Raw genomic sequence first — 26,539 nt, 5'->3', positions numbered from 1 at the left:
CAGTGAACTGTGAAAGGCCTAGGAGACTTACTTCCTAGTGGCCTGTCCAGTTGAGACTGTCCTTTACCCTTCATGATTTTTAGGGACCGTGTGGGCTGTGTATGGCAAACTGTTCGAGATCATCTATACCACTTGTGTGTTCAGGCACAAGATTTCTGCTTTCTTGTGGAACGAGCAGTGGTAGGGCTTCTACGCTTAGCCATTCGGCTGCTCCGGAGAGAAGAGATTAGTGGCCAGGTAAGCAAGTGCATGTAAGAGGATGGGCACGTATACAAGGAATAAGATCATAGTATCAGCTGTGGATATGGCCTAAGCACAAAGTCCATTCAGTATCCTGTATCTTTAGCACAGTGGTTCACCTCAGGGCTGGTACAGTCTAATAGGGGCATTGAGGGTGGGCCTGGAATGGTTTTAGACATAAGGTTTGCTTTAGGGTTGGGCTGCTGCTATTTTTAGCAGTCCCTCATCTTGTATATGGTTTCTTGTTCTGGGAGAGGAGGTGTTGAAGTTCTTATCCTTTGTAAAATCCCAAAGGTAAGATCTCATGGTTCAGGTATAAAAATTAGTACTGAACAACAGTTAGAGTCAACAGTCACAAGATTAAGATCTGTATGCAAAGCCATACTTCCTCGTGATAATATGAACTAATGGAATTGAAATTAAGAAATGTAATGTCCAAGCCAGGCGGTGGTGGTGTACGCCTTTAATCCCAGCACTCAGGAGGCAGAGGCAGGCGGATCTCTGGGAGTTCGAGGCCAGCCTGGTCTACAAGCGTTAGTTCCGGAGCAGGCACCAAAGCTACAGAGAAACCCTGTCTCGAAAAACCAAAAAAAAAAAAAAAAAAAAAAAAGAAATGTAATGTCCAGGCTAGGGTGATAGATAGCTTAGCCATTAAGAGCACTTGCTGCTCTTGCAAAGGACCTGGGTTCAATTCCCAACACCCACTGCTGGCTCCAACCATCCTTACTCTTATTCCAGAGGATTTTCTAACCTCTGCAGGTTCCAGGCACATGTATGGTGTGTATACATACATGTAGGCAAAGCATGTAGAAGAGGAGGAGGAGAATACAGTTTCAGGCGGAATGGTAGTATTGGAAAGAGGGTCCCTTTGTTCTGTCCCAGCTGCCCTGCTAGCTTACACCCAAAATAACCACACAGAAATTGTATTGATTAAATTACTGCATGGCCCATTATCACTAGCCTCTTATTATCTAATTCTTACATCTTGATTTAACCCATTTCTATTAAATCTGTGTATTGCCACATAACTGTGGCTTACCAGCAAGACTCTAACCAGCATCCATCCCAGGCAGGAGACCCATGGCATCTGCCACTCTGCCCTTCTTCCCAGCATTGAGTTCTGTCTACTCCGCCTACATAAGTTCTGCCCTATCAGGCCAAAGCAGTTTCTTTATTAATTAACCAATGAAAACAACACAAATACAGAAGGACCTCCTACACCATGGTAGTGCGTGCCTTTAATCCCAGGGTCAGGGACAGCCACAGTCAATCTCTGTGAATTTGAGTCCAACCAGAGTCACATAGACCTGTCTTCTAAAAAAGCAATTCCAACCTGGCATGGTGGTACAAGACTTTAATCCTAGCACTTGGGAGGCAGAGGCAGGCAGATCTCTTTGAATTTGAAGCCAACATAATGAGTTCTAGGGCAGCCAGGGCTTGTAGAGAGACTGCTTCAGATAGGTAGACAGACAGAGAGATGGACGGATGGATAGATAGAGTGCTACAGTTCTCACCGGATAATCAGGCATGGTCACCAGCCTGTGTGATATCAGCATCCAGGAGATAGAGACAGATTACCAGGGAATCAAGGCACATGTTGCTTGGTTTGTTTGTTTACAAGATAGGATCTCACCTTCTAGCTCTGACTGTCCTGGAACTCGCATGTAGACCAAGCTAGCCTTGAACTCAAACTAACTCACAGAAATCCTAGCAAGATAGGATTTTTTTTTCCTGGCTAATGGTTATGGTTTTGTTAGTACATTTCTGGCATCATTTTTCATCAGGGAGACTAGAAAATTAATATGGGCAGGGTGAGTATAAAATTAATATATGCCACATATGGTGATCCTCTGCAGTAAATCTAATTGCACACTGAGCCAGAGAGCGAATAGAAGATAAGGCACACACTGATTGATTTTTCTTCATCAAGGTCTGCAAGATTTCATTTCATTAAATAGACAGCATATCTAAGAGTGAATTTTATGTGACACTTGACAAAACAGGATTTTAATCCTTGTACTTGGAAGGTAGAGGCAGAGGCAAATTAGGAGTTTAAGGCCATCCTCAGCTCCATCATTAGCTTCAAGGGCAAACTAGGCTATATATGACCTTGTCTCAAAAGAACAAACATGAAAGCAATACCACTTACAAGTACTCCAGATAAAGTGAAGTTCTTAGACACCTTATAAAACATTCAACATTTATATGCTAAAAACTAGGAAATGGCCAGGCAGCAGTGGAACAGCCTTCAGTCCCAACACTCAGGAGGCAGAGGTAGGCAGATCTCTGTGAGTTTGAAGCCAACCTGGTCTACTTTGCATTCCTGGGATATAACTCCCATTATTAGGCTTGGCATGGTAGCAAGTGTCTTTATCCACTTGGCCATCTCACCAGCATGGGTTTTTGTTGTTGGTCAGGTTTGTTACTTTTGAAACAGTCCCACTGTGTAGCCCTGATTGGTTGTTTTGACTTAAGGTGTACCGTGTATCTCAGGATGGCCTCACAGTCTTCCTGCCTCTGCTTCCCTAAACTGGGATTACAGCTGTGCATCCCATGTTCTGCCACTCTAGCCAATATTAAACTTTGTTGTAGTAGTGATTATGTAGGATTGGGGGCTTGAGAGATGTCTCCAGGGTTAAGAGCATTGAATCTTTTACCAACACACCCTGGTTGGACCTCCAGCACAGTAGCTAACAACCCTCTAGAGCTCCAATCCCCGGAATCTGATGCCCTCTTCTGGCCTCCATAAAGACTGCATTGGTACACAGACACATACAGTCAATACATATAGGCAAATCACCCATACACGTAAATAATAAATGTTTTTTAAATTATGTAGCATAAATGAATAAGTAGACAAAGCTATTGAACAAATAGATGATCCAGAAATAGACTCACACAAATATGTTCAATTGAATGGTTTGGGGCTGTTTTACTTTGGGTTTTTTTATTTGGTTGGTTTTGATTTTGAGATAAGATCTTTTTATGTGACCCACGCTGGCCATATTCCTGTCTCAATCTCCCAAGTGAACTTGACTTGAACCTTTATTTTGCATAAAAATTAGACAAATGATAATTTAAAAGGTATAATGGAGAGGGTAGAGAGATGGCTCAGTAGTAGAGAACACTAGCTGTTCTTGCAACAACCTTGGGTTTGGTTCCCAGCAACACATAGTGACTCACAACCATTGGTGACTCCAGCTCCAGAGGATACAGCGCCCTCTTTGACCTCCTTAGGCAGCAGGCATGTACATGGTACACATAATGTATATGCATACATATAAAATAAAAGATCTAAAAAGATATATATTGTAAAATCTTTAGACACATAGAGAAAATCTCAGGTTCTAAAACTAAGTATTTCTAATGTGGTTTACTAGTTTATTACATACTTATTTTTTTAAAAAACTCAAAAGTCTGAACACAAACATTGCACCATCAGGGAGGGCCTCAAGCTCCCATCTCTCCCTTTAGACTGCTCACAATCTAAGACAAGCTTCTTCTGCTTCTGTGCATAACCTGAAATTCTTTCTTCCCCTCAAGTGTTTATACTCCGGCTACAAAGTGGAGCTGGGAAAGGTACAGGAAGATAAAAAATGTTCTTGTTACTGCACAGCATGTGAAGTGACTGAAGCCTTGGTAGTAACAGGAAGTAAAGATCTTGTGTGAAAGACTGGGGTGCCTGCCCCTAGCAAGTCCTGTTACTGTTTCTTGTCATTCTTATGTCCCCTACAAAGTAGGTCTGTAAGGGCATAGGCACATGAACTAACTAACAATTTATTTCCTTAGTTTTTAGTTTTAAATTTTTTGAAACAGGGACTCACTGGATAGCCCTGACTGGCCTGGAAATCCACTATGTAGACCACACTACACTATGTAGCCTCAAACTCAAAGATTTGTCTGTCTCTGCCTCTTTTTTTTTTTTAATATTTATTTATTACGTATACAATATTCTGTCTGTGTATATGCCTACAGGCCAGAAGAGGGCACCAGACCTCATTACAGATGGTTGTGAGCCACCATGTGGTTGCTGGGAATTGAACTCAGGACCTTTGGAAGAACAGGCAATGCTCTTAACCTCTGAGCCATCTCTCCAGCCCTGTCTCTGCATTATGCAACATAATGTCTGTTGGCATTAAAGGTCTGTGCCACCACCCACCATGCCCAGCCCAATAAGTTTTTTTACTTGATATTAAAAGCACAGTCCATAAGACGAAGGATTGATAAATTAGATTTTCAATCTATGAAAGCTTAATTGAAAAAATGAAAAGCTAAGTTATAAAGCAATAGAAAATGTTTACAAGTCATACTTGAGGAAAGTCTAGTATCAAAAAGCAAACATAGGGGCTGGAGAGATGGCTCAGCGGTTGAGAGCACTGACTTCTCTTCCAGAAGACCCTGGTTCAATTCCCAGCACCCACATGGCAGCTTACAACTGTTTATAACTCCAGTTCCAGGGGACCTGACACCCTCACACAGACATACATACCAATGCACATCAAATAAAAATATATAAATTATTTTAAAAAAATGCAAACATGGGAAAAAGAGATAGTTCACAGATGATATACAAATAGCCAGTAAGCTCATGAAATAGCATTTTCCATTAGGAAAATGCAAAAATAACACACATCACTATGTACTTACCAGAATAGCTAAAATTAAAAGTGATAATACCAATTGCTGGCAAGGATACAGAGAAACTAGATTATTCATACATTTCTTGGGGGAGTAAAAAATAATATAGCTACTCTAATGGCAGTTTATTATAAAACTGAATATTCATTTACCAGAAAATACACTTTTTGGGCATTAATCCCAGAAAAAATAACTTTAAAATATGTATGTAAATGTTCATTGAAGCTCTATTCATCAAAGCCAACAGCTGGAGTCAGCCTGACGACTCGCAGGAAGAGAGTACACTCTGGTATGAACATGCTGTGGAGTGCTGTCCAGCAGCCTAGAGAAGCAGGCCCGATGTGTAAAAGCATGGGTAGATCTCCAGGTGGGGGAGACTAGTCTTAAGCAGTAGTTCCATTTAGATAACATTTTAGAATTCACAGAATTTTAGAAGTTGAGAGCAGATTGCTAAGGGTTATAAATGGGACCAGAGAAAAGGACTGGAAAAGTGGCTGTCAAGCAGCAGCGTGGCTCCCATGGTGTAGGAACTTGTGGTAGACAACGCTACACAGGTGATAAATTGTAGAACTCAGTACACCCTTAGTACACATATGAATTCAAGTAAAATTTGAGAAAGCCTGTGGAAACCAGTAGATTAGTCCTAATTCTGTCCTGTTGCCATGTTATACTTAGTTCTGCATCATATTGCCTTTGAGATAGACTAGACAAAGTATACAAGGAAACTCTATGTGTTGTTAGAACTATATGTGAACATATAATTAATAAAAATACCAATATTAAGAAATGAAGCCTGACCAAGGGTGTACTTTAGCTGTAGAGTGCTTGCCTAATACATCAAGGCCCTGAGTTCAATTCCCAGTACTCCAAAAGAAAAGAAGACAATACCAGATCAGTGACAGTTGAGTCTAAGCCACACTCCCCACACTAGCCTAGATGACTGACTAATAGGGATGATCAGTCAGGAAACTTGTTCTATGTCCGTTCCACTTCCTATTCCTCATCCCATCCCAGGTCCTGCTCTCCCTACGCATCTTGTTACTGATGAAGCCCAGCGTGTTGTCCAGAGTCAGCCACCAGGTTGCATACGGGCTCCATGAACTCCTCAAGACCAATGCAGCCAACATCCATTCTGGTGATGACTGGGCCACCCTCTTCACGTTGCTGGAGTGCATTGGCTCAGGCATGAAGCCTCCAGATGCTCTACAGGCCACAGCCAGGCCCGATGCTCCGGATGCTGGTATGCACTTTCCCAGGAAGATGCTCACTGTCAAATAAGCAGTTAGGACCCAGAAGCTGCTGTGGGAAAACAAAACACAGGTTATTATGGTCAGCAAATTAAACACACCTGGTCTCTGCCATCTGCTTCCAGATCTTCCTGTACTTACTGACAACCCACAGGCTAGATAGTGTGAAGGCAAGCAGATAGTGCAGAAAGCTATCAAACCCCATTTCTACTGTTTTGAAAACCATTTTACAGAAACCTATGCCACCACATTTCCCTAACAGCTGCTCTTAGTTGCTATCAGAAGCCCAAATTAGCTTGCTACCCTATTTGGCCAAGAGAGATGATGTCCAGGACCAAAAGTAAGCCAGGCATGAGAGATGTCAAGTCTCAGCAACTTTCTTTAGGATCTGTTTTCCTGTTCCATGTCCCATCTCTGCTCTTTTCCCTGCCTGGCATAGGAGCGCAGTCGGACAGTGAGCTCCCATTCTACCATCAAAATGATGTCAGCCTGGACCGTGGGTATACTTCCGACTCAGAAGTCTACACTGACCATGGCAGGCCTGGCAAGATACACCGATCAGCCACAGATGCTGATATGGTCAACAGTGGTTGGTTAGTGGTGAGTCTACTACCATGCTGAGCCTGTAAGAAAGATTCTTGGTTCTCAGAGAGACATCTGAGGTGCCTTAGAACAGGGCCCCAACATGTACCATGTGTGTTTATAGGTGGGAAAGGATGACATCGAGAACTCCAAAGCAGGAGCAGGGCTCAGCAAGCCAGGCCCTTCACCCCTGGTGAATCAGTACAGCCTCACAGTGGGCCTGGACCTGGGACCACATGACACGAAGTCCCTGCTCAAGTGTGTGGAATCATTGTCCTTCATTGTTCGTGATGCTGCTCACATCACTCCTGACAACTTTGAACTCTGTGTCAAGACTCTCCGCATCTTTGTTGAGGCCAGTCTGAATGGTGGTAAGTCACCTATTGAAGGGACAGTTGGGGTGTGGATCAGGTAGAGAGGGGAGAAAGCTATGGGAATATGACCTAAGTCTGGCTCTGCTCAGGGTGCAAGTCCCAGGACAAACGTGGCAAGAGTCACAAATATGACAGCAAAGGGAACCGCTTCAAGAAAAAACCCAAGGAGGGCTCAATGCTTCGGCGGCCCCGAACCTCCAACCAACATGCCACTCGGGGTGGACATAGTGATGAGGAAGAGGATGAAGGTGTGCCTGCCAGCTACCATACGGTGTCTTTACAGGTCAGTCAAGACGTAAGTATGGCGCCCTTTACTTCTTCTCCTGCACCTGAGACTCAGAACTTGGGCAGAACCAGGGAAAGTCAGAACTCAGAAGGAATACCCATTGTATGCTTCCCACCCCCTCAACCACCATCCCTTATCGAAACCACCTGTAAGTCTTTGCCTATAGTACGCTTGTTCATTTGGAGACAGGATCTCACCACGTAGTGCTAGCTTACCTGGAAATTCCCCATGTATACTAAAACTCACACAGATCTATTTGCCTCTGCCTCCTGTGTACTGAAGTCAAAGGCATGTGCCATCACAGCTGGCACTAAATTAGTAGTTTTTGGGCTGGGGATTTATCTCAGTGGGTAGAGTACTTGTCTAGCATGTTCAAGACCCTTAGTTCAAATTTACATATTTAAAGACTTCACTTATTTAATACATGATACAAGGTTCAGAAGGTAGAAAAGAATAGATTGATAAGATTGCACTTCCATTTATTCCTGTATCCAGCCAGAGATCCCCTTACTAGAGGTGGTTACATCTCTAGCATTTTGTCTATCCTTCCATAGTTATTAAGTGTCTTTCAGGCTAACTTTAATTGACTAGATAAATGGACAGTTTCCTTCAGAGTAGCCTTAGAAAGATGATGAAAAGCCAGCATGGTGGTGCACCCCTTTAATCCCAGCACTCAGGAGGCAAAGGCAGGCAGATCTCTGTAAGTTCGAGGCCAGCCTGCTCTATAAAGGGATTTCCAGGACAACCAGGGCTATGCAGAGAAACCATATTTCAAGAAGAAGAAGAAGGAAGAGGAGGAGGAGGAGGAGAAGGAAGAGGAGGGAGGAATCGGGTAGGAGAAATAGCTCAGCAGTTAAGAGTGCCTACTACTCTTGCAGAGGACAGATGGACCAGCTTCAGTGGCTGTAACTTCTTAGAACTCCAGTTCAGGGAATCTGACACTCTTTGGCTTCTACAGGCACTTATGCACACATGGTGTACCTGAAGTCACATGGGCACACACACATAAGTTAATTTGAAGGCTGGAGAGATGTCCTGCAGTTAAGGACATGGACTGCTCTTCCAGAGGACCCAGATTCAGTTCTCAGCACCACACAGCAGCTCACATCTGTAACTACAGGTGCAGGGGACTCTGATGCCTTCTTCTGGCCTCTTAGGCACTGCATATACATGGTGCACAGACATACTGCAGGCAAAATACCCATACAGTATAAAATAAAAATAATTAAATCTTTTTAAAAATAGAATAAATATGTTCAGGAGGCAGAAGCAGGCAGATCTGAGTTTAGGGCCAGCCTGGTCTACAGAGCAAGCTCCAAAATAAGCCAGGGCTACACAGAGAAACCCTGTCTCAGTAGGGTGGGGGGTAATTTTTTAAAAAAGAAAACTGATTGGGCTGGAGAGATGGCTCAGTGGTTAAGAGCATTGCCTGCTCTTCCAAAGGTCCTGAGTTCAATTCCCAGCAACCGCATGGTGGCTCACAACCATCAGCAATGAGATCTGGCCTCTTCTGGCCTGCAGCATACACGCAGACAGAATGTTGTATACTTAATAAATAAATTTTTTAAAAAAAAAAAAAGAAAACTGATGAAAAAAAATGTGTTAAATCTGGGCAGACACTGTTGGCTGTGCAAGCCTTTGAGCCTGAAGTTTGCTTTTTTAAGTTTATCGTTGTATGTGGGCATGTGCACCATGGCATGAGTGTGAAGCTGGAGGACAACTCTGTGAGCTGGTTCTCTCCTTCTACCTGTGCATGGGTTCCAGGATCCAACTCAGGTTGCCAGGCTGCATGGCAAACACTTTTACCTACTAAACCATCGCACTAGCCCCAAGTTTGCTGTGTTTTTCAAATGAGATTAACAAGGGCAATTGATATGAGTCAAGTGGATAAAAGTGCTTGCTGCCAAGGCTGGTGACCCGAGTCACCCCCAGAACCCTCATGGTGGGAGGAGAGAACCAATTCCTACAAATTGCCCTCCACACACATGTTGTGGCATGCACACACAAAAACAAAATAAGCATTTTTTATTATAATAAGGTTAATAAAATTTTAAAATTAAAATTTCCAGGTGTGAAATAGGATTGAGTATCTTTCTTGGAGTCAGAGAGATGGCCCAGCAGTTAAGATGATCTAGGTTTGGTTCCCCCACTCATGTGGCAGCTCACAGGAATCTCTAACTCCAGTCCCAGGGCATCCAGTGCCCTCTTCTCTCCTCATGGGCACAGCATGCGCATGATGCACAAACAAAACATGTGCAGGCAAACACCCGTAAAAATAAATACATTTTAAAAATTAAAAAAAAAAAACAGAAAGTGCCATTCTCCCTGTAATCTCAGTGCACATGCCTGCTAATGTCTTCTTCTATAAGTAACTCTTGACTTCCTTCCTCTAGGAACACTGCCTGGACTAGAGCAAAGGAGGTTGTGAGAGGAATGGAGTGGGGCCTACTTGTGCTGAGGGTCCCTTGAAGACTCAGTCAGGGAGAGCTGGGGAGGGAGGGAAAGGGTCCAGCACAACAGCCCTGCTCACATCCTCACTCCCTTCTCATCCCAGTTGCTGGACCTGATGCACACCCTGCACACTCGGGCAGCCTCTATCTACAGCTCCTGGGCAGAGGAGCAACGCCACCTGGAGTCAGGTGGCCAGAAGATTGAAGCCGATTCACGCACTCTCTGGGCCCACTGCTGGTGCCCTTTATTACAAGGTAAACCTGGGGAGGGATGCAAGGTGGGACAGGTGACATTGAAGCCTGCAGAGCACCAAACCCTGCTCTTACTCTCAGGTATTGCCTGCCTATGCTGTGACGCCCGGCGCCAGGTGCGGATGCAGGCGCTGACGTATCTACAGCGAGCACTTCTGGTACATGACCTACAAAAGCTAGATGCCCTGGAATGGGAGTCCTGCTTTAACAAGGTAGGACTTCTTACTTGTCTAAGAGAAAGTCCAAACCATAAGGCAGAAAGAGTCAGGCACCCTAAAAAGCTCCTTCCATCCCCCAGCATCAGACGTTCTTTGTTGTTCTGTGCCTATCCGCCCGGGCCCAGCTTCCCTGGGACAAAGTTGTTCAACTGACTGAGCTAACATTGGATGTTTACCTGCCAGGTGCTGTTTCCTCTACTGACCAAGCTGTTAGAAAATATCAGCCCTGCAGATGTTGGTGGGATGGAGGAGACCCGGATGAGGGCTTCCACACTGCTCTCAAAGGTACTGCTCAAAACCCTGCATCCACCTCCTCTCCCATTCCTGACTTTTCCCCCAGAGAAGTCAGGTCTTCTCATAGGGCCCAGAGGTGACATATAAGTGCTCAGAACCCCAGCCATCGAGGCTGCTCAGGAACTCAGAGGGGTCTGGATTTCAGAGGAACCTCTGATTAAGTACTTGCAAGTTGGGGCCAGCTTCCTTCAGCTTTAGAGAGAGCCACAGAAGGTTCCCCCACTATCCTTGGCTAAAAGGGGCTGGCTGGTGGGCTCTAGGTTTTCCTGCAGCACCTGTCTCCACTGCTGTCGCTGTCCACCTTTGCTGCCCTGTGGCTCACCATCCTGGACTTCATGGACAAGTACATGCATGCAGGTTCCAGTGATTTGCTGGTATGTTCTGCCTTGGCCCCATTCCCTCTTCCACATGCTGAGAAGACTTGCTATTTGCCCTTCATGGCTGCCTCCAACTTACCTCTCCTGTTCCATGGTCCCTCTGCTGCCTATAGTCAGAGGCAATCCCTGAGTCTCTGAAGAACATGCTCCTGGTGATGGACACAGCAGAGATCTTCCACAGTGCAGATGCGAGAGGAGGCGGCCCCTCTGCCCTCTGGGAGATTACCTGGGAGCGCATTGATTGCTTTTTGCCACACTTACGTGACGAGCTCTTCAAGCAGACTGTCATCCAGGGTAGGGGTCTGCTCTGATCTCAGAAGGAATCCTCAAGGCTGAACTTTTTCTGTTCACTGGGAGGATGGGCAGATTAGTGGCTTCCCACTGGTCATGGTGATACATGCCTATAGTCCCCAGTACTTAGGAACTGAAGGCAGGAGTCCAGAGTTAGGCCTTCTTCGGTTTCAGGTATATGTGAGCTAGCCATGGCTACCTGAGACTCTGTCACAGGGGGTGTTGGGGATGGGGTTAGCCAGGATCCTGCAGGAAAGAAAGTACTGAGAGTTGCCATCTGGATTCTCTGCCCCAGACCCCATACCCATGGAACCTCACAGCCAAAAGCCTCTGGCCTCCACCCACCTGACTCCTGCTGCTGGTGACCCCAGGATGCCCGGCCATCCACCTTCCCCAGAGATACCCTCAGAAATGGGGGCCTGTGGTGAGTTCCTCAGAGATGGTTGGTTAGAGAAAGCCTAGAAAGATGCCCGGTGTAGTTTAGGATTACTGCTGGAATGGAGCTGGGAGACTGGGAAGAAGTCAGGGTGAGAAGCCTGCCTGCCGGCTCCTCCTATGGGAAACAGCAGGACCAATTACACTGTGATAAGGTTTCTAGGCTGGGAGGAGAGGGCTGCGTCACTATACAAGGCCTGTCAGGCCTAATGATCCAGACCAAAACTGACCTGACTGAGGAGCACAGGAAAGGAAGAGGCTAGAGGCAAGGTAACTGCATCCTGAGTGAGTTGTGGGCTTTTTATATTGGTAGATGAATGCATTTTGTTGCACGTGAATGTGGAAGCAAAATTGAAACTTAAGTTCTTTTGTGTTTTAATGTATTAAGAGGAGTTTCACCTGAGAGAGAAGAGTTGGGAGGGACAGAGGTCTGAGAAGTCCACTAGAAGTCTGACTACAACCGCCTTTACTTTCCTTACAGACTCGGAGAAGCCTGAGGGTACGAGAGCCCCCAGCAGCAGCTCTCCCACGGCACCAGTGGCCTCTAGCCCCAGCAGACTGAGTCCTTCCCCAGAGGGCCCTCCCTCACTGGCCCAGCCCCCACTAATCCTACAGCCACTGACTTCCCCACTGCAGGTGGGCGTGCCGCCCATGACACTGCCCATCATCCTGAACCCCGCCCTCATCGAGGCCACCTCCCCAGTGCCACTCCTGTCCACACCCCGTCCTGCAGACCCTATCCCCACCTCTGAAGTCAACTAAGACAGTCCTCGGAGATCGGGACCACTACTTCCCACCAGACGTTCCAGTCTCAAGAGCCACAGAAATCTTCAGGCCCAAAGCAAGCTGCTATTGCTACTACTTGATGGGGGAAATGAGAATTCTTATTTCATTCAGTGCTGGCATCCACTTCAGGCTGCAAGACTCTTCCTCTACTGTCCATTCCTGAACTTCCAAGCTGAGAGTGGACACAGGCATAGCCCGTAGCCTCTGCTTTGAGCCTGGCAGCCCTGGGAAGGCATGGAGCCAACCCTGCTGTGCCAACCCTGCAGTGCCTGCCATTTGCCCCTCTGCCAGGTTAGGCATTAAGAGCCAAGCCCAACCACTCTGCACTTTGTTCCTCTCCATCCAGTCCCATCAGCCCTGGGCCACCTCCTCCAGTTCTTCTTCCTTTACTAAATAGTTAGTCAGTTTGGAGTTGCTTGGCACCGTGGAGGGTGGGCAGGTAGGACTTGATGGGGGTCTGCCCATAGGAGCATGTACATATGGAGAATAACACCAATGGACTTTTTATGATGTAATAAATATATTAGTACCAACACATTTCCTATTCCTCTGGCTTTCTTTTGCATTTGTGTCAGGGTACTATGTTATTGGATATCCTGTCCAAGGCTTGCTTGGGCCTTGGATAAACCGGTAAAGTGAAGCTGAACTTAACATCGTAGAGGCCTGGTCCACCTGACCTCCCCCCTCCCCAACGACCAGCCAGAGGCTTCCCACTCACCATCTGATGAAGGAGCTGTGTCAAGGGCTTAGGCAGTCTTAGGCAGTTTCATAATTGCTCCAAGAGAGAACCTTAAAGCCTTCCAGGACCATAGGGCAGGTAAGTCAGAGCAGTTGTAGCTGCCCAGAAGTCTTTCAGATAAGCCTCATGGCCTGAGATTACAAGGAGGCCGTGAGGCTGGACAGGTGGACGGCCATCCTGCCCACAGATGGAGTCGTGTTTCTGGGCACAGGCTATCAGCCTGAGTCCAAACTGTAGGACCTCCCGTTCCCAGCCCCACACCTTCCACCTACCCTAGTCACCTAAATGCGATTGAAGGGCCTCTCCCCTTGACCTTTGCATCACGATAAGGCTGGCAGGACTGCCCGGGGCAGGCCCTCCAGGACCAAGGCACGACTGGGGACAGCACCGACTGGGGACGGCACTGTGGCTCAGAGGCAGTGCTTGCCTGGGCTCCTGTCCAGCCCTGCAGAGCCAAAACAACAGCAGTAGCTGAGTCACTTCCTACACAGTGCTGCCTGCCCTCCCAGGGGACAGGTGTGGACCTGCGGACCTGCTGGCCTTGCTCCTGTAGCCCGCTGTCTACACAGCTTTTCAGTACCCAGTCTTCCCTTTGCTGGCACTTGTATACCGCCCGAAGCTGGAGCCTCTATAAATATATTACTCCTGTGATGAGAAGTGAAAAGCACCCAAGAGGAGGAAGTTTTCATAAAACATGAACTAGTTTCTCTTCTTTCCTTCTCACCCAGGTCTAGACCAGGCCTAATTTCCACATGAATCAGAAGCCTGGCCCAGCCCTGCCCCTGGGAAAATTAGGCACTAAGTACTCAATGGGTGATGTAGAAAAGCCAGTTCATAGTCAGCTAGACACCAGGGCCCTTGCCTCAGCCCCCATCTCTCCCATCTGAGCCCACAAGCTCTGCCCCAAAAGCACCTTACATTTCCCTGTGGGAGTGGGGGGACATCTAGGGCCCTGCTATGTTTTCCTAGCTCAATATACAGAAATGTCTATTTGCTGACAGACTAAAGAAATTCCACCCAAGTCTAGCCTGGTAAAGAAAGGAGTTTATTGGGGTGACTTAAAGGAGCACAGGTGAGCAGGTGTAGCATGCTTTTTTTTTTTTTTCCTGAACACCAACCAGCTCCTTAATCATGACACAGAGACTTAATATTAGTTATGAATGCTCGGCTTTGTCTTAGACTTATTTCTTGCTAGCTCTTGTAATAATTGAACCTGTTTCTCTTCATGTTTTGTCTTGGGTCTTTTTTCATTCTGTACATCCTATTCCATGTCTGGTTGGATGGCAGCTTCCTGGCTGGCCCTGGGCATCCATCCCCCTCTCTTTCTCCCTTGTTCTCCCTCCTTTTTGACCTAAATTCCTCCTCCTACTCATTCTCTCTGCGCTCAACCCTCTACACACTAGCTCTGGCCACTCAGCTTTTTACTAGATCCATCAGGTGCCTTAGGCAGGCAGGTGAAACAGGAACACACTTTTACGCTGTTAAAGTCGAACTCCACAACTCTCAGGCGCCTGTGCCACCTGAGAAGCCCACTCCAGCGTGGGTGATGGTTCACAACAGCCTCATCGCTAGGGTCCCAACCCTAGACAACCTTCTACCCCTTTCATAGACCATGAGTAGCTGGGACAGGACTCTGCACAGGCAGATGGGAAGTGGTAGCTGAACCCTCAGGTGAGGCTCTCTATCCTGCTCCCTTCTGGGAGCAATGTTCACAGGCCTGGAGCGCCTCTTCTAGGAGGGATGCTCCCCAGCCTGGTTCCCTGCCTGAGTGTTCCCCATGAAGCTACTGTGACTCCAAGACAGCACTGGTCCTCTCCAGCTTGGGGGACAGAGTTGCACTAGGCCAGCCTATGAAGAAAAAGGACACCTGTATGTCTCTCAATTAGTCTCACCCAGTAGAGAAGATGCTGAAGGACTTCAGGCTGACCCCCTGCTGGGAAGCAAAGAAAACCATTTGTGGGGACTGGAGACAATCCCAGCACCCTCCAGCTCCACGGGATCTGATGCCCCCTTCTGGCCTTTGCATCACCTGCACACAACCACAGACAGACAAGCACATAATTAAAAACAAATCTTTTTTAAAAAGGAAAAGAAAAATCACTCGCCAGAATTGCCCTTCTATTATAGAAAAGAACAGCTGAATCATGACAATAATATCTCCTCTAAGAAGGCAAAAGTGGCCGTGAGAGGAAGCTTCAATTCTGACCAACAAGGACAGCAACCTTGGTGCTGTAGAAATGATAGGATCCTTGGGGAAAGCCACAGCCTGGTCTGGAGGACAATGCTTGTCTCCCTTAGAGGTCAACGAGAGTAGATTTCAAAAATGAGACACCCATGAAGTCTCGCCTCACCAACATGGCTGCTTGACCTGAACCAACCAATGAACACACTACCATGGAAGGAGAGAGTTGAGGAAGCCTCGACCCTAGGCAAGAAACTATGGGCAACTGGAGGAATACAAGAGCAAGAGAAACGTCTTCCTCAGGAAAGAGGCTCCCAGTTCCAGGATAGGCTCCAAAGCTACAGAGAAACTCTGTCTTGAAAAAAAAATAAAACAAAACAAACAAAAAGAGTACATGAATTTGAAAAGGAGCAAGGAACTTCATGGGGTGGGGAGAGGGATTGGATGGACAAAAGGAAAGAGAGAAAGATGTAATTATAAATTCAACAAGTAATTTTCTTTTTACATCAGGGTTTCTCTGTGTAGCCCTGGCTGTCCTGGAACTCACTCTGTAGACCAGGCTGGCCTCAAACTCACAGAGATCTGTCTGCCTCTGCCCTCTGAGTGCTGGGATTGAAGGTGTGTGCCAGTACCACCCACCAAGAAATATCTTGCCATTTATCACACAAGCTAAAGAAAATATATTTTAAAATGACCAGAAGAAAGCTGGTGATGGATCCGTGACACAAGACCCTCACACTAAGCCGGGCGATGGTGGCGCACACCTTTAATTCCAGCATTTGGGAGGCAGGGGCAGGCAAATCTCTGTGAGTTTGAGACCAGCCTGGTCTACAGAGCTAGTTCCAGGACAGGCTCCAAAGCCACAGAGAAACCCTGTCTCGAAAAACCAAAAAAAAAAAAAAAAAAAAAGAGCCTCACACTGAAAAGTGACATTGCTAGAGCAATGGGTGTGTCGGTGCTGGTTTGCCTGAGCATCCTGTAGAAGTGTTTTCCACAAGTCTGAAGCCAAGGCTTGGAGCATGGATCAGACCCACTTCTGTCTCCAGTCTTCCTGTTCCTTCCTGTGAAGCTTCTACATCCTAAGAGGTGGTGGTAGTGCCGGAACTCCACATATACCAAGAATACATGTGAACATTCTCATGCAAGATGATATAAGGAAGGATAGCTGCAGAATGAGCCGCATGGTACACACCCACCTGCTAGGAACAACAGAGCTGAGGTTAACAGGGCACAGGCTGTTCAGGGCTCACTGGCTGGGCAACAGTAGCCAAGGGGTAGCAGAACTAGTAGTTGAGTCTCTAGAGAAAAGGACGTTCACCACAGCAGCTGTGTAGGCGGAGTTTTCCATCAGGACCATCAATCAGCTCTGTCCCACCAGGGCTCCCAAATAACCACACAGGGACTTAATATTAGTTATAAATGCTCGGCTGATAGCTTAGGCTTATCTTAAGCTAGCTCTTAAAAAAAAAGGATTTACTTATTTATTATGCATACAGTACTCTGACCAGAAGAGGGCGCCAGATCTCATTACAGATGGTGTGAGAGCCACCACGTAGTTCCTGGAAAGTGAACTCAGGACCACAGGAAGAGCAGCCAGTGCTCTTAACCGCTGCGCCACCTCTCCAGCCTTTAAGCTAGCTCTTATGAGTTAAATTAACCCATTTCTCTTCATCTATTTGCTGCCCCGAGGCTCATTTACCTCATCTACATCCTTCCCATCCTGTTTGCTCTGCCTCTCATAGCGTCTTCCCCTGACTCCTGAGACTCCACCCTTCTTTTCCCCAGCATGCTCTCTGCCTAGCCATTGGCCAGCCAATCAATTCTTTATTAACAATGAGAGTGACACACCTTCACAGTGCACAGAAGGGTTATTCCACAGCACAGCGGGCCGTCTGCACTTGGAAATATTCGCCCCTGTTTCTGAGGCATTGGTTTTTCTTAGTTCTTATCCACCCCATTGGCCATGTGGCCTTTTCTGGCCCCTTTACTGGTTCAACTCCACAGTCTCTGAATATTTGAGCATCCAACCTGCTCTCTGTTCTCTCTGGGTGGCACCACTCCCTGGCAAAGCATCGGACACCATCCACTGCGTTGATTTCGTGCCCAGCTTCAGCTTTGTCTTTGTGTGACATACGGGACACTCTTCTAGAACCTATGGCATTTCCAGCCCACTGCCTATCCTATTCAAATCCCCTGCCCCTGCCCCCTACCCCTTTTGGAGACAGTCCTGGAAATTGAACTCGGAGCCTTGCTCATGCTAGGAACATCTCTGGCTCTAAGCCACGGCCCCACCCCCAAAGCTCTTGCTCTACTCCATGTACACAGGCTCCCTGCTCCTCACACATGCCACACATTCCTGTGGGACCTTCGCAGTGTTCAACCCTCCACACACATGGTCGGTCTGTTGTGGGAGTCAGTTGATAAGCCAAGGGTACTGGGGTGACTTAGCTTTATGAGCATGGTCTTCTCTGGCTCATGTTCTGACTGGGACAGTGAGGGAACTGTCCTCTGAAAGGATAGTTGTGAGCCACAGTAACTAGCACAGGTGCACCAGATTGAAGACTATCAACCCTTCATCCACTCAGAGTTAAGAATCTACCAACAGGGCTGGAGAGATGGCTCAGTGGTTAAGAGCATTGCCTGCTCTTCCAAAGGTCCTGAGTTCAATTCCCGACAACCACATGGTGGCTCACAACCATCTGTAGTGAGATCTGCTGCGCTCTTCTGGCCTGTAGACATACACACAAACAGACTATTGTATCCATAATGAATAAATAAATAAATATTAAAAAAAAGTCAGGCCAGGCGATGGTGGCGCATGCCTTTAATCCCAGCACTCGGGAGGCAGAGGCAGGCGGATCTCTGTGAGTTCGAGACCAGCCTGGTCTACAGAGCTAGTTCCAGGACAGGCTCCAAAGCCACAGAGAAACCCTGTCTCGAAAAACAAAAAAAAAAAAACAAAAAAAAAAAAAAAAAAAAAAAAAAAAAAAAAAAAAAAAAAAAAAAAGCCTCTCCGACTCCGAGCCTTAGCTTCATCCACAGTGCAAGTGGATAGTGGTTGGCACCCCGATCTGAAATGGATAGTTCCGTCTATTCAGTAACGCCCAATCTGTAGCCTATGCAAATATCCTAAAAATTAAAAAAAAAATCTGAAATGCTTCCCACCACCTTTTACGATGGTAGCTCGACCTCGTTCATGCAAAGCACACCACCGTTTTTCTGCACTGGAGGAAGTTTGAAATATTCTACTTTGGACACCTTTTGTTGTTGAGATAGGGTAGCTTCAAACTGGGGAATCCTCCTGTCTTGGTCTCACGAAAGCTAGGACTGGAGGTGTGCATCAAGCACGTCCAGTTGGTCTCCCAATTCTAATAGTCCAGACGTCTGTGGTGGATGAACGAGGCCTGAGACTCCCAGTCAACCATATCCTTTTTTTTTTTCTCCCAGCGCACCGTTCCTCCAACAGGTCATCCTGAAAGCCTGTGCGCTTGCAAACCTGCCTCTTACAAAATGAATTGAAAGTCCCGAGAGTCTCCTCCAGAAGCCACGAAACTGAAACAGTTGACCCAGTGTTTCCGAGCACATCCAGAAGGGCCACTAGATGGCGATCTGGAGCTGACCGCAAGATCAGACTCAGTCCACTTCCCTTAACTTCCCAGCTCCGAGGTCCCTGTCCCGGAGGGACCGAGTGTCGGGGCTGGCCCGTTTCCCCTGGGGTTCCCCAGTTTCAGAGACAGCCAAGAACTAGGCGCAGCAAGAGCCGAGGGGCCCCGTGGGCCAGGTCTGGGGCAAGCCTGCGAGGGTGCAGAGATCCGAGCCCCGCACAGCGCTGGCTTCGCCGTCCCGCCTCCCCGGTCCGCAGCAGAACCGGCGCTGGGTGACACCCGGCAACAAGCCCCCGGCGAGCCTTCCCCGTAAGGGGCGCGCCTGCGTCGCTCTGGATTGGCTACAAAAGTCCCGGAGTTAAACTTTCAGCCAATAAAAAAAGGGCATGAGGAGTGACGCACGGGAGCGTCACGGGAATTCCCCCCCTCGGGGGGCCGAAAGGGGCTTTCCCGGCTGGAGCCCAGCGCCGTAGAGCAGCGGCTACCGGTCCAGGGCAGGGCTCGGAAAGAAGTCGGAACCAGAGCCGCCACCACGGTGAGTGGCCGGGTTCACCGGAGTGACCGAGGAATGGAGAGGGAGGGAAGGACGGAGGGAGGGAGGGAGGGGGAATTTAGGGCACAGTCTGGGGCTGGACACCACCTCTGGAGAGCGCGCACTCGAACAGGACACCCTGGCACACATCGCCACGTACGCCTGCCCTCACGCTGGCCTGCGCGCCCCGGGCTGGGTGTCAGCCCCGCACACACGCGCGCGGGCAGAAGTTCACTGGGCACCGACATCCAGGCGTGCACCGCCGTCTGCCCACGCTGACCAGGACTCACCTGTGCGGACGGATGCGCACTTGCACGTGCATGCTGCCACCGCCCGCACTCACCACGCACACCAGACATTAGGGCTGAAACGCCAAGTCCCGGTAACGGACACCCGCGTGTTACAAATGGTTGTGGGGCTGGGGTCTCAGGGGCCGGTGGCCCGGAGCAGGTGCAGCGGGAGAATCTGGGATGCCAAGATGTTCAGGAGTCGCTAGAGACCGTGGAGGGGGAAACTCCTTTCCCCACCCTGCGGCTCGTGTCGCTTCTCTGGGCAGAACCCCGGGGGCCCCACTGGAAGAGCCCCCGCCTACGGGCCATTCGGAAAAGAGGCCTCCGACAGCAGGAATGTCCCCACAAAAGCCCCCGGGTGAATCAGCCGTGTCCTCCACGCTGGCCGAAAATCCCAAGGTTGCTCCAGGCCGCGGAGTGGGGGCGAGGCGGACTAGGCCCCGGCTGAGCCCCGGGGGGCTGCAGCCGCTAGCTGCGGGGGGAACCAGGAACTGCCAGGGCCTCCCGCCCCTCCCGCCGCGGGGGCGGGGCCCCGGCGTCATTTCCAGGCCCGCCCCCTCCGGCTCCTCCTCCCCCTGGTATTTTCGGGACTTTCCTAAGCAGCACTAACTTTCTGCCCCTTCCCCGGCCCGGCCCGGCTCCGGATCTCGACCTCCACCGGATTTTATCCGCCACGCCCGGCCGGCCGGCCGGAGGAGATCAGACCCTCCCCCAAATCTGGGACCCCTCTCCTGTCCACTCCTATCCTGACCTCTCCTCCCTACCCCCTCCCGTGTCTCTCTTCACTTTAGGCGGGCGTCTGAAACTCTGGGAAGCCGAACAAGGGCCCGAAGCCGCCAGCCACAGTCGGGCCTAGCCCAGAGACATGGACAGTTGCTACGGCCCAGTGAGTCACACTGCCTGGCCCTGAAGCCAACTTGTGCCCCTGTGTCTGCTTGTCTACCGAAGGCTTCCCCCCACACACACACACACTCCTCCGCTTCTGCATGTCTCCAAATTGTCTCAGTCTGTCCGTCTGTCCTGTCTGCAAACTTTGCCCAGAAAGGAGCTTCCTCATGGCTTGAGGAGGAGCCAGGAGGAGGAAGGCTCGGTTTCAGCCTCCACCTTCTCTGTCTGGAACAGGGTGTGGATGGCATCCCCGACTATGATGATTTTGAATTCAGCCCCTCCATTGTGGAGCCCAAGGATCCAGCCCCAGAGACAGGTCAGTGAGCCCTTAGCTTCAGGTGTCCCAGAACCTGGAGGAGAGTGAGCGTGTACCCTCTGCCAGGGGGTGGACTTGGGGAGCCTGGCTAAGTGAGGCCCCTCTCCTTCTAGCTGATGGTCCCTATCTGGTGATTGTGGAGCAGCCCAAGCAGGTGAGTGAGCCAGAGGTGTGCGATGGCTTGGGCTTTGGGGACAAGTGGGGTATCCGCCGCGATTGGATGGTTGGTTTGGGCGGGAGGTGTCCAGGAGACACACTGTTGGTCACGTGGTCAGTGATGGCCAGTGGTTGCCTTGTGTGTGTGTGTGGGGGGGTCTCCTGACCTCATTGTCTCTGTCATGGAACCGTCAGCGAGGCTTCAGATTTCGATATGGATGTGAAGGCCCCTCCCACGGAGGCCTCCCAGGTGCCTCCAGTGAAAAGGGCCGTAAGACCTATCCTACTGTCAAGGTGAGCTCAGATGATACTGGGCGGTAGGCTAGGGGACCGTGTGTCCAGGGCCACGACTGACAGTCCTTTGTCCTCAGATCTGTAACTATGAGGGACCGGCCAAGATCGAAGTGGACCTGGTAACACACAGTGACCCACCTCGTGCGCACGCCCACAGCCTGGTGGGCAAGCAGTGCTCAGAGCTGGGGGTCTGTGCTGTGTCTGTAGGACCCAAGGACATGACTGCTCAGTAGGTGGTCCCTGTTCCTAGCCCCCTGGGGATGCTCCTTGCCTGCCAGTCCTAGGTCCCAGCCCGCCTGTGTGGCTGTCATACAAAGGGGAGAGAACCCCAGAGGACAAAGCCAGGCTGAACCTGGCAGTGGGGATGCTGCCTCGGGAAAGAGCTCCGCGGACAAAGCCCTGACTCTTCCTTCTTCTCCCCAGATTTAATAATCTGGGGGTCCTGCATGTGACCAAGAAGAACATGATGGAGATCATGATTCAGAAACTTCAAAGGCAGAGGCTTCGCTCCAAGCCCCAGGGCCTTACAGGTATGGCGGCAAACAGGGCTGTCAGGGAGATGCTTCCAGAGGAGCGGGGCAGAGTAGCCCAGGGCTCACACCCACGCTGTCCACGCAGAGGCTGAGCGGCGGGAGCTAGAGCAGGAGGCCAAGGAACTGAAGAAAGTGATGGATCTGAGTATTGTCCGGCTGCGCTTCTCTGCTTTCCTTCGCGCTAGTGATGGCTCCTTCACTTTGCCCCTGAAGCCCGTTATCTCCCAGCCCATCCATGACAGCAGTGAGTATCCTGGAAGGTGCCCACTGGGAGCGCCTGGGATACCTCCAGTCAATGGAGTTTGAGCCTGGCCCAGCCACGTGAGAGACGAGCGGTCTGAAGCAAGTCTGAGTGTTGGTGAATGAGAATATTGTGTTTCCTGAAGTGTCAAATGACCACCGAGACCCCAGATCCATCAGTGTGGCTCTAACCCATCTCCCATCCTACAGAGTCTCCAGGGGCCTCAAACCTGAAGATTTCCCGGATGGACAAAACAGCCGGTTCTGTGCGCGGTGGTGACGAAGTTTATTTGCTTTGTGATAAGGTGCAGAAAGGTGAGGCGGGAGACCTTGCTGGGAACTGAAAACGTGTGTTATAAGGCTGAGGGGTGGGGCGGCGGGGGCTGGGCAACTCCAGGATAAATGCACCGGCCTGCAGGTTCTCCCTAAGGCTCAGCTTCACTTTCCTCTATAGATGACATTGAGGTTCGGTTCTACGAGGATGACGAGAACGGATGGCAAGCCTTTGGGGACTTCTCTCCCACAGACGTTCATAAACAGGTACTGAAGGACTAGGGCCTGACCTGGAGGCCAAACTGGGCAAAGATCTCATTGACAGCTAAGCTCTCTCTCCCACCCTTCACCCCAGTATGCCATCGTGTTCCGAACACCGCCCTATCACAAGATGAAGATAGAGAGGCCTGTAACGGTGTTCCTGCAGCTAAAACGCAAACGTGGCGGGGACGTCTCCGACTCCAAACAGTTCACCTATTACCCTCTGGTGGAAGGTAGGGCCGGCCTTCAGGATTCCCAGGGGCTGCGGGGAGCAAGGTGGGCCTCCAGGCGCCCTAGAGGTGGCTGCTGTTTGCGGGACTTGAAGGCTACCCATGTATTGGATTTAACACCCCGTTTCTTGTTTCCCCTAGACAAGGAGGAAGTGCAGCGGAAGCGGAGGAAGGCCTTGCCCACCTTCTCCCAGCCCTTCGGGGGCGGATCTCACATGGGTGGGGGCTCTGGGGGCTCCGCTGGGGGTTATGGAGGCGCTGGAGGAGGTGAGCGGGTGCCAGTGGCCGGGAGAGGGGTGGAGGAGATAAGGGGAAGTTGGAAGAGAAATCTGGGAAAGTCCTGGCTGGTACCTCACAGCTTTGCCCATGCCCACAGGTGGTAGCCTTGGCTTTTTCCCCTCTTTGGCCTACAACCCCTACCAGTCCGGCGCGGCCCCAATGGGCGGCTACTTGGGTGGAGGGGGCGGAGCACAGATGGCCGGCTCTGGGCGGGGCGTGGATGCTGAGGAGGTGGCGGAAGAGCCGAAGGCGCCCCCTGAGGTCCCCCGGGACGAATCGCAGGCCCTGGAGGCGCTGCAGCAAGGTACGTTTTAGGAATACTGGCGGGGGAGGGGAGGGGCCGCGCAGGGCTGGGGACCTGGCCCGCACCCACGCGCCCTGTCGCCTCCAGCTCGTGAGTACAACGCGCGCCTGTTCGGTCTGGCGCTGCGCAGCGCCCGAGCGTTGCTGGACTACGGCGTCACCGCGGACGCGCGCGCTCTGCTGGCCGGACAGCGCCACCTGCTGACGGCCCAGGACGAGAACGGGGACACGTAAGCGGCCAGAGGGCCAGCGGCCTAGGGACATCCAGGGGGTCTGTCTTCTAGTACCAAGTCTAGAGGTTGGGGCAGTAGAGGAAACTGCAAAGAGCCAAGCCCTAGAGTCGGACAGATCTGGCCTCAAGTCCTCGCTGTTTTCTAGTTATGTTCATGCAATTTACTCTCCCCAGCCTTGAATTTTGTTAGCTGTGAAAGGGGCACAGTAGCAGGGTGACAAAGGATTAAGATGGTGACGTTCAGGGTTCACCAGGCCCCAGTGACAGAGACCACGGAGATGTGGATTTTGAGAACAGATGATGCTCTGGGTGGCTGGGTTTCCCAGACCAAAGTCTCACTCTCCCACCCCCAGGCCGCTGCACCTGGCCATTATCCACGGGCAGACTGGTGTCATTGAGCAGATAGCCCATGTCATCTACCATGCCCAGTACCTTGGGGTCATCAACCTCACTAACCACCTGCACCAGGTAAGGGGGAAGCCTCTAGTGAGGGGCGAGGGGTTGAAGGCAGGGAGCCCTACGCTGGAGTGAGCTCGGCTCACTCTGCCTTCCTCTCCAGACACCTCTGCACCTAGCAGTAATCACTGGGCAGACAAGGGTGGTGCGCTTCCTGCTGCAGGTGGGTGCAGACCCCACACTGCTGGACCGGCATGGAGACTCAGCTGTGCACCTGGCTCTCCGGGCAGGTGCTGAAGCCCCAGACCTGTTGCGGGCACTGTTACATAGTGGGACCCGCGCTGTGCCCCAAATATTGCACATGCCTGATTTCGCGGGTTAGTTTCCCACCTCCTCCAGTCCTGGGGACAAGGGTGGGGACCAAGAAGGGTGTGTGACTAGTAGACATGAGTAGGGGCCACCTTGGGAGTCACAGCTGCTGAGTGTGTTGTTCTCTAGGACTGTATCCAGTACACCTGGCAGTTCACGCCCGGAGCCCCGAGTGCCTGGACCTGCTAGTTGACAGTGGAGCCGAAGTGGAGGCAGCAGAGAGGCAAGGAGGCAGAACACCCCTGCATCTAGCCACAGAGATGGAGGAGCTGGGGTTGGTCACCCACCTGGTTACCAAGGTGGGAATGAAGACTGTGGAAGGGAGGGGAGGATTGTGGGAGGACCAGGAGTGGTGAAGAGGTTTGTGGGAAGGCTTGGCTACTTGGGGCCATGCTAGTCACTCCTTGCCACCCCACAGCTCCATGCCAATGTGAACGCCCGGACATTTGCTGGAAACACACCCCTCCACCTGGCAGCTGGACTCGGATCCCCAACCCTCACTCGCCTTCTCCTAAAGGCTGGTGAGTGAGAACAGAGCAGGAAAGAGAAAGGGGACCCTCCCAGCCATCGTTCGTTCCTCAGTGTGGGGCCCTCCACTGGTCTCTTCTGATGACTGGCTCCTCCTCCAGGTGCTGACATCCATGCAGAGAACGAGGAGCCTCTGTACCCTCCGTCCTCACCCCCTACCTCTGGGAGTGACTCTGATTCTGAGGAGCCTGAGAGGGACACCCAAAGGAACTTCCGGGGTCACACACCTCTTGACCTCACTTGCAGCACCAAGGTAAGGCCATCCTGGCAATAGAAATGCCAGGGACACTGGGCACCTCTTGGGCCTGAGGATGTGGACCAGATCATAGACTTAGGGAGAGCTGGCTTAAGGTCTGGGATGACAGGCGACACTGTCCCCCCCAGGTGAAGACTCTGCTGCTAAATGCTGCTCAGAACACCATGGAGCCGCCCCTGGCCCCACCCAGCCCTGCAGGTGAGACTGGTGGGCATTTCCAGTCTCAGGCGCCTCCTCCCAGAGGTGATCTCCCTCAGGACGTTGGCAAGGGCTCTCTGTGCCCTGCTCTGCATCCATGCCCTGTCCATGTCTGCCCTGTCTGTCAGGTTACCGGGGACAAAAGCTGTGTCCAAGTACGTGTTCCTGCCCTCCTCTGGAGCTACCTCACAGATGTGCATTTGTCTCCGCAGGGCCAGGGCTGTCACTGGGAGATGCAACCCTGCAGAACCTGGAGCAGCTGCTAGACGGGCCGGAAGCCCAGGGCAGCTGGGCAGAACTGGCAGAGCGACTGGGGCTGCGAAGTCTGGTGGATACATACAGGAGGACCCCCTCACCCAGTGGCAGCCTCCTGCGTAGTTACAAGGTGGGGTAGCCCATACCTGCCCAGCGTCTTACCCATCTCAGAGTCTCCTCTCCCCCCGGGACTTTCTACCCCACACCCTGGATATCACTCAGACCTCCTGTCTCCTCCTCAGCTGGCTGGTGGGGACTTGGTGGGTCTGCTGGAGGCCTTGAAGGACATGGGTCTGCACGAGGGAGTGAGACTGCTGAGCGGTCCTGAGACCCGAGACAAGCTGCCCAGCACAGGTGAAGTAGGACCAGCTTGGAGCGTGCGTCTGGGCTGAGGGTGGGAGGCCCGAGGTTTGACTCCCTCCTGTTCCCCCAGCAGAGGCAAAAGAAGACAGTGCCTACGGGAGCCAGTCGGTGGAGCAGGAGGCAGAGAAGCTGTGTCCACCTCCAGAGCCGCCAGGAGGCCTCTGCCACGGGCACCCCCAGCCCCAGGTGCACTGACTGCTGCCTGGCTAACTTCCTCCACCTGCACCCTCTGTACAGCATCCCTGCCTAGTCGAGATCTTATTTAACACCTCAAGCCCACAGCTCAGTGGGCCGAATAAAGGATTCCTATGGGAACAGGGAGGCCCTTTCCCAACTTGGCAACCCCAATGT

General features: G+C 50.7%; 2 protein-coding genes and 1 long non-coding RNA gene across 8 annotated transcripts in view; 2 read left to right on the top strand and 1 right to left on the bottom strand.

Moving 5' to 3' along the window:
• Window positions 1–13,007, top strand: part of Gbf1 (golgi brefeldin A resistant guanine nucleotide exchange factor 1) — a 139,920-nt gene extending 126,913 nt beyond the window's left edge. Inside the window, exons 29-40 of one of the 4 annotated variants that reach the window (XM_050148055.1) lie at window positions 84–237; window positions 5,893–6,118; window positions 6,565–6,725; window positions 6,832–7,078; window positions 7,156–7,364; window positions 9,922–10,072; window positions 10,151–10,281; window positions 10,471–10,572; window positions 10,842–10,955; window positions 11,072–11,252; window positions 11,545–11,673; window positions 12,166–13,007. In XM_050148055.1, the coding sequence (XP_050004012.1) occupies window positions 84–237; window positions 5,893–6,118; window positions 6,565–6,725; window positions 6,832–7,078; window positions 7,156–7,364; window positions 9,922–10,072; window positions 10,151–10,281; window positions 10,471–10,572; window positions 10,842–10,955; window positions 11,072–11,252; window positions 11,545–11,673; window positions 12,166–12,446 (2,086 nt within the window). In that variant the 3' untranslated portion in view covers window positions 12,447–13,007. Of the gene's footprint in view, window positions 1–83; window positions 238–5,892; window positions 6,119–6,564; window positions 6,726–6,831; window positions 7,079–7,155; window positions 7,377–9,921; window positions 10,073–10,150; window positions 10,282–10,470; window positions 10,573–10,841; window positions 10,956–11,071; window positions 11,253–11,544; window positions 11,674–12,165 lie in introns of all 4 variants that reach the window. The other 3 variants (XM_050148047.1, XM_050148070.1, XM_050148064.1) reach the window with 3 other exon arrangements.
• On the bottom strand, window positions 11,259–17,629 carry LOC126505333 (uncharacterized). Its single transcript, XR_007592865.1, has 3 exons — window positions 16,310–17,629; window positions 15,102–15,238; window positions 11,259–11,495 (listed from the first exon to the last, which is right to left on the bottom strand). It is a non-coding gene; the product is annotated as an uncharacterized lncRNA (long non-coding RNA).
• Window positions 17,630–19,393: 1,764 nt separating this feature from the next.
• Window positions 19,394–26,530, top strand: Nfkb2 (nuclear factor kappa B subunit 2). Of its 3 annotated transcripts, none has more exons than XM_050148083.1 (23): window positions 19,394–19,531; window positions 20,610–20,704; window positions 20,941–21,022; window positions 21,136–21,176; window positions 21,374–21,472; window positions 21,550–21,701; window positions 21,896–22,002; window positions 22,091–22,249; window positions 22,456–22,560; window positions 22,700–22,785; window positions 22,874–23,012; window positions 23,151–23,276; window positions 23,386–23,592; window positions 23,680–23,821; window positions 24,177–24,291; window positions 24,383–24,596; window positions 24,718–24,887; window positions 25,007–25,109; window positions 25,218–25,369; window positions 25,501–25,570; window positions 25,783–25,955; window positions 26,068–26,179; window positions 26,259–26,530. In XM_050148083.1, exons 2-23 carry the CDS (start codon window positions 20,684–20,686, stop codon window positions 26,381–26,383), a joined length of 2,700 nt encoding a protein of 899 aa, XP_050004040.1. In that variant the 5' UTR covers window positions 19,394–19,531; window positions 20,610–20,683; the 3' UTR covers window positions 26,384–26,530. The 3 variants fall into 3 exon arrangements, with proteins under 3 accessions (XP_050004040.1, XP_050004047.1, XP_050004056.1); XM_050148090.1 differs by lacking the exon at window positions 19,394–19,531 and adding an exon at window positions 19,655–19,910; XM_050148099.1 differs by lacking the exon at window positions 19,394–19,531 and having other exon boundaries at window positions 20,436–20,704; window positions 26,262–26,530.
• Window positions 26,531–26,539: the final 9 nt, after the last annotated feature.

The sequence above is a fragment of the Alexandromys fortis genome, unplaced genomic scaffold (genome assembly GCF_014885135.2).
Source record: "Alexandromys fortis isolate MF-2015 unplaced genomic scaffold, M_Fortis_MF-2015_v1.1 scaffold_16, whole genome shotgun sequence".
In the NCBI taxonomy this organism is placed as follows: Eukaryota; Metazoa; Chordata; class Mammalia; order Rodentia; family Cricetidae; genus Alexandromys; species Alexandromys fortis.
This window is presented reverse-complemented; position numbering and strand designations above follow the sequence as displayed.

What these genes read in the sequence shown, in the direction of transcription:
- Nfkb2 (XM_050148083.1), top strand. Translation starts at nt 20,684, where the DNA reads ATGGACAGTTGCTACGGCCCA. An exon ending in CAAGCCCCAGGGCCTTACAG is followed by an intron (nt 22,003 to 22,090) that starts GTATGGCGGCAA and finishes CTGTCCACGCAG; the next exon opens with AGGCTGAGCGGCGGGAGCTA. An exon ending in AGACAAGCTGCCCAGCACAG is followed by an intron (nt 26,180 to 26,258) that starts GTGAAGTAGGAC and finishes CTGTTCCCCCAG; the next exon opens with CAGAGGCAAAAGAAGACAGT.